At 44.1% G+C, this 5019-nt stretch overlaps 1 protein-coding gene across 1 annotated transcript in view; it reads right to left on the minus strand.

Moving 5' to 3' along the window:
* Positions 1-181: 181 nt before the first annotated feature.
* SARC_01712 (hypothetical protein) overlaps positions 182-5019 on the minus strand; it is a 6567-nt gene continuing 1729 nt past the window's right edge. The window contains exons 2-7 of the mRNA XM_014304570.1: positions 4368-4722; positions 3478-3612; positions 2664-2857; positions 1929-2138; positions 1261-1341; positions 182-387 (exon numbers count right to left, since the gene is read on the minus strand). Coding sequence (XP_014160045.1) covers positions 208-387; positions 1261-1341; positions 1929-2138; positions 2664-2857; positions 3478-3612; positions 4368-4722 — 1155 coding nt within the window. The 3' untranslated portion in view covers positions 182-207. The remainder of the gene's footprint in view (positions 388-1260; positions 1342-1928; positions 2139-2663; positions 2858-3477; positions 3613-4367; positions 4723-5019) is intronic.

Raw genomic sequence — 5019 nt, forward strand, 5'->3', positions numbered from 1 at the left:
ATAGATACATAGATACACACACACACATATATATATATATATATATATATATATAGGATATATATATATACATATACATATATACATATATACCTACATACATACATATATATATATTTATATATATATAATGGCCCATTTACACAAACAGATATATAAGGAACACGTTTCGCGTGTAATCGTTATTTGCATATTTATATTATACTCTCATCGAACGATAACGGTTCCATTTCCGTATGTGTCTTCCTCGCCCGGGCCCGTTTTGTCGGGGAGAATGATTACAGTGTACAGACATGGGAGTTCAAATACATCTCGGATGATGCGCAGAGAAGCACGTCCGCAGATGAGGTTCTTGCTAACGGGATGCACCAGTCGAATGCTTCGTATCTGACAATAAAGAGTATATGCATATGAGCTTTTGACTGTGATTGTAAGATCGTCCTATTGAATGCGAGTGACGTCTCATGTGTGCGCTTGAGCAATGAGCTACACTAGACAAGGTAGGTAATTGCGAGTGTGCATTAAGGAAAATTTATAAATGCAGATGAAAAGAATTACGTGGACAGCTTCATTCGGCTCTATGTATATAATTGCAACTGCTATTTACACAGCTCTGCCGGTTGTAACAGGAGCGACCCCACTCGAACAACAGTCATCCTATCCGCTGATAGGCGGGGCTTCACACTAAACACGGAATACCCAGAGCTTCCCAGACCTCATAGCCAGTGTGGATGCACCCCTTATTGTTACACACTGCATACTCACTAGACATATGGAATGTTCCGATCGCTACGGAGCTCTGCTAGTCGTGCGCAATGTACATTTACGACAGCACAGCCTTTTAAATGCGACACGCACTGCGCTGACCAGACCAGCCGGTGTCAATTGAAGGGGGTCGCCAAACAACTCATGATAACTAAACCAAAGCTATGGCTCAGATCAGTGGTTCATATGATATCCCTTTCGAGATATACGACGTCAGGTGGCAGAGCATGTATGCCACAGTATGACCACATATATGTATACACTCACATATATATACACACAAAGATCGGCAAATAAGTGAGAGAGCGGACAAGGAAGAATGTATACGTATTCAATATGTATATGATCATGTGTTAATGTATGCAAACGTATGTCGTCGCTTACACATATGCATATATATATATATATATATATATATATACAAAGACAAAGCATACATATTCACAGAGAACCATCTAGACCTTAAAACCCCTAAAACCCAGTCAAGTTTCTTACCACTTGATTCGGATGGAAGAACAGCGCCAATTTATTCGACAACTCGCCAGCCAGCTCAACTATATCGTCACGGTGAAACAGCTGTGCAGATGATGTACGAGCAAAAATTGTATTGGTTTACATGACTGCGTTGGCTGTGAGAAACAAGGACAAACGCACACAGCTGAAGTGTGCGAAGGTGCTGCCAAGCGAGAGTCGCACAGTCGCAGGACTATAGGGCGAGAAGGTATGAATGAACACCACAACAGATAGGCAGAGTGGGAACCTGGAAAACCGCCGAGTGTCTGCATAAGAGTGATAAACCCATGTGTGACTCATAGGCTATTGAAATACTCCTCATAAGACTATTCATATACTTCGATCGCGAAGGGTTAAGTAGAGAGTCGGATATGAGCTGAGAAATGAAAAGTGGAGAAAAAGATAGATAAGGCTGTGGGCCATGGGCTGGTACTGTGAGATGAGTGTTATCCTGAACTCCCCATCATTTTCATCTCAATGGATTGGCACTCATTGCATCCGCGCAGCGTACAAGAATAACTGAAACACCACTCGGTGAACATACACACACACGAATATAACAAACACACACAAATACGAATATGCCAAACACACACCAACACACACACAGGTCTAAAAGCTATATAAAGCGAAACAGGACACCAGCTTGCCTTTATGAAGTTGAAGTCCAGGACCTCCTTGCGCGGCATGTTGAAGAGGTGACAGAACTGCTCGTTACACGCCACTAGGTCACCCAATCGCCTGAAGGCAAACGCAGGGGCACCTACGACATCAAACAGCTCCTGCACGCGCTTGACTTTCTTGACCAGAAACTCTTCCGAGAAGATCAGGTCTTTGTAATCGAGCGGGCCAATGATTTCCTGTTGGGCCGTTGTAGTTTGTGATTGTTTTAGGGGTCTTAGGGTTTTTAGGGTTTTGGTGTTTTAAGGTTTTATATGGTCTATGTGATAGTCGTGACAGGAAGGAATGGGTTCCATACTAATCCGTCATCGGGTCTTGCAATACGACACTTGACACGCATTCAAATCTTTCACTGCAATTAACACCGGGGGAAGGGTTCTTCATGTTCAACGCGTTTGGTCAACGTTTTGATTGTGTCTCGTCAATACGTCGCGAGACATGTCGTGGAGACACAATGAGGTCTGTGTAGTGGGCCATAGAGAGCCGGTGTGCTTGTGCAATGCTAGTGCGCAACGTGCTCACACTGATAACACTGATATATCACTGATAGTTCGGTACATATATACGATGGTATCACATATAGTTTATGTGATAAACTATCAGACTTCTACGCAGCCCTGCCTTCCACCGACTGAGAGACCTTCTCGAACGCACACGCACACGCACCCACACCCACACCCACACCCACACCCACCACCACTTACAAAAAGAGAGGACATGCCCAGCTCTCGATGCTTGTCCAGCAGCTTACATTCCTCCAGCCCCAGTTGACCGACCAGATGAGCGCGGATTTCCTGCGACTTATCGACAAAGTCATAGACGCGGCCGTTGGTGTTGTTGTTGCCACGTGTTTTGCGCTTCTTCTGTGTGACACCCCCGGGTGTCATCTTTCCGTCGGCTATTGTTGTGGGTGGGTGGGGCAGGCGATTGAGCGAATACTAGTTGGTGGATAAGCGTTTAGGAGACTCTGTACTCTGCTAGGCATTGGCATGAGTATATACGTAATACGTACAAACACGGACAACGTACAGTGGAGACGAGAGTACATATATTGATGGCTTCGAAATGTAAATACGTAACACAATAAAAATAAGACATTTATACACATACATATGTATGCATGTACTCGTGGATTTCATTGTATGGAAGTATGCCGATGACCTCATGTACGTATTGCTATTTAAACGTAGACTATTACCTGTCACGTCCGAAGGATACAAACGATCAGATACATTTAATGACAACGAACGGGGATATAGTTCTGAAGGCTTACCGGAAACCTCTCAACATGAGTTAAGTTCTATCAGCGCAAATGACAATACACAATCAAGACACTCACAGAATTGCTGAAAACACATCGCAACGTTGCGTAGGGGTGCCTAACACCAAAAGTATGAGCATACCGGAACTACACACATACACGTACACGTATACGTAAACATCAGAGCACACATACAGTGTATAAGCATTCATCGAAACACATCACCATACAGCGGAACAACCTCCCATCGCCCATACCCGATCTGTCTAGGTTATACGGGGCTTCGGCAGACGGCTGTCGTTTTATTGGATTAGAATTTGGCCTGGAACCATCGCCTCCTTGATTGGGCGCTAGTGATTGTTGGTTGAGCCGCGGGGACGAAAGGCCCGGACCTGAAAAGCTCGCGAGAAACATTATATAAGTGAGATCGAGTGTGTGTGACGTGGGATAGACACACTTAATCATTATGAGACCAAGTGTGTGTGATGTAGGATATACACACTTAATCACTATATAAGGGAGACCGAGTATGTGTGATGTGGGATATACACACTTAATCATTATATAAGTGAGACCGAGTGTGTGTGATGTGGGATATACACACTTAATCACTATATAAGGGAGACCGAGTGTGTGTGATGTGGGATATACACACTTAATCATTATATAAGTGAGACCGAGTGTGTGCGGTGTGGGATATACACACTTAATCATTATATAATGGAGACCGAGTGTGTATGATGTGGGATATACACACTTAATCAGGATTGGTACGACGCACAGTATGTATCGAATGAAATGGAGAGAGAAGTGGCACGTGTGAGCTTCTCCATAGCGTGCCGGAGTGTGTAGTGGAGAATTAAATATAGTAAGGAAATCGACTCACGAGTTGGAGATGAAACACAACACAGCCAGCCAGGACATAGACGGGAACAGGTCATAATCCATCCATGCAAAAAAATATATATATATATAGTTTTTTTAGGACTGCCATTGGCAACAGGCCCTACAGGGAGTCCGACAAATGACTCCGATACGGAACAACAAACAGCACCAGCACGTGTACTGCGGCAAACACAAACACAAACACAACACACGCAGAGGCAAAGTCTCATCCCCACACACGAGCACACCAACACACACGCACCTGTCATCATAGTCTGGTTTCTATTGATAGGGCCAAAGTCTCGGTTGGCTGCATTCGGGTCGAAGTTCCTGGGTGGCTGGTTCGGGTCAAAGTTCCTGGGGGGTTGGCTAGGATCGAAGTTGCGCGGTGTTTGGCTAGCATCGAAGCCACGTGGGGTTTCAAACACACGTGGGTGTGCCCCGGGATCAAACCCACGTGGAGACAGTATTTGTGGCGATAAGGGGACGGGTGTGTTGCTGCCGCTGCCATTGGGAAGTGTGCCTACGGGGTACATTGGCGATAGGAGCTGGTCACCAAGGTAACCGCCGGAGTGTGCGCCGAAAGTGTTGACCGATGGAGGCCGGCTGTGACTAGCCTGTTAGTTGAGAAGGTCATGTGCATGAGGAGGTGGATGGAAATTAGTTCTCCTGTGGATTGGCGGGGTGCAAATGAGCAGAATAAAGGGATGTATACAATAGAACAGGACAGTTAATTGTATTAACATCTACTGTTGAGTATGATTTGAGTAAACGCAACAAGGAAACAGGGTCGAGATAAGAAAAGATACAGACGAATACAGATATATGGATTATATATATATATATATATATATATATATATATATATATATATATATATATATATATATATATATATATATATATATATATAT

This window comes from Sphaeroforma arctica (genome assembly GCF_001186125.1).
Source record: "Sphaeroforma arctica JP610 unplaced genomic scaffold supercont1.70, whole genome shotgun sequence".
Taxonomy (NCBI): Eukaryota; class Ichthyosporea; order Ichthyophonida; genus Sphaeroforma; species Sphaeroforma arctica.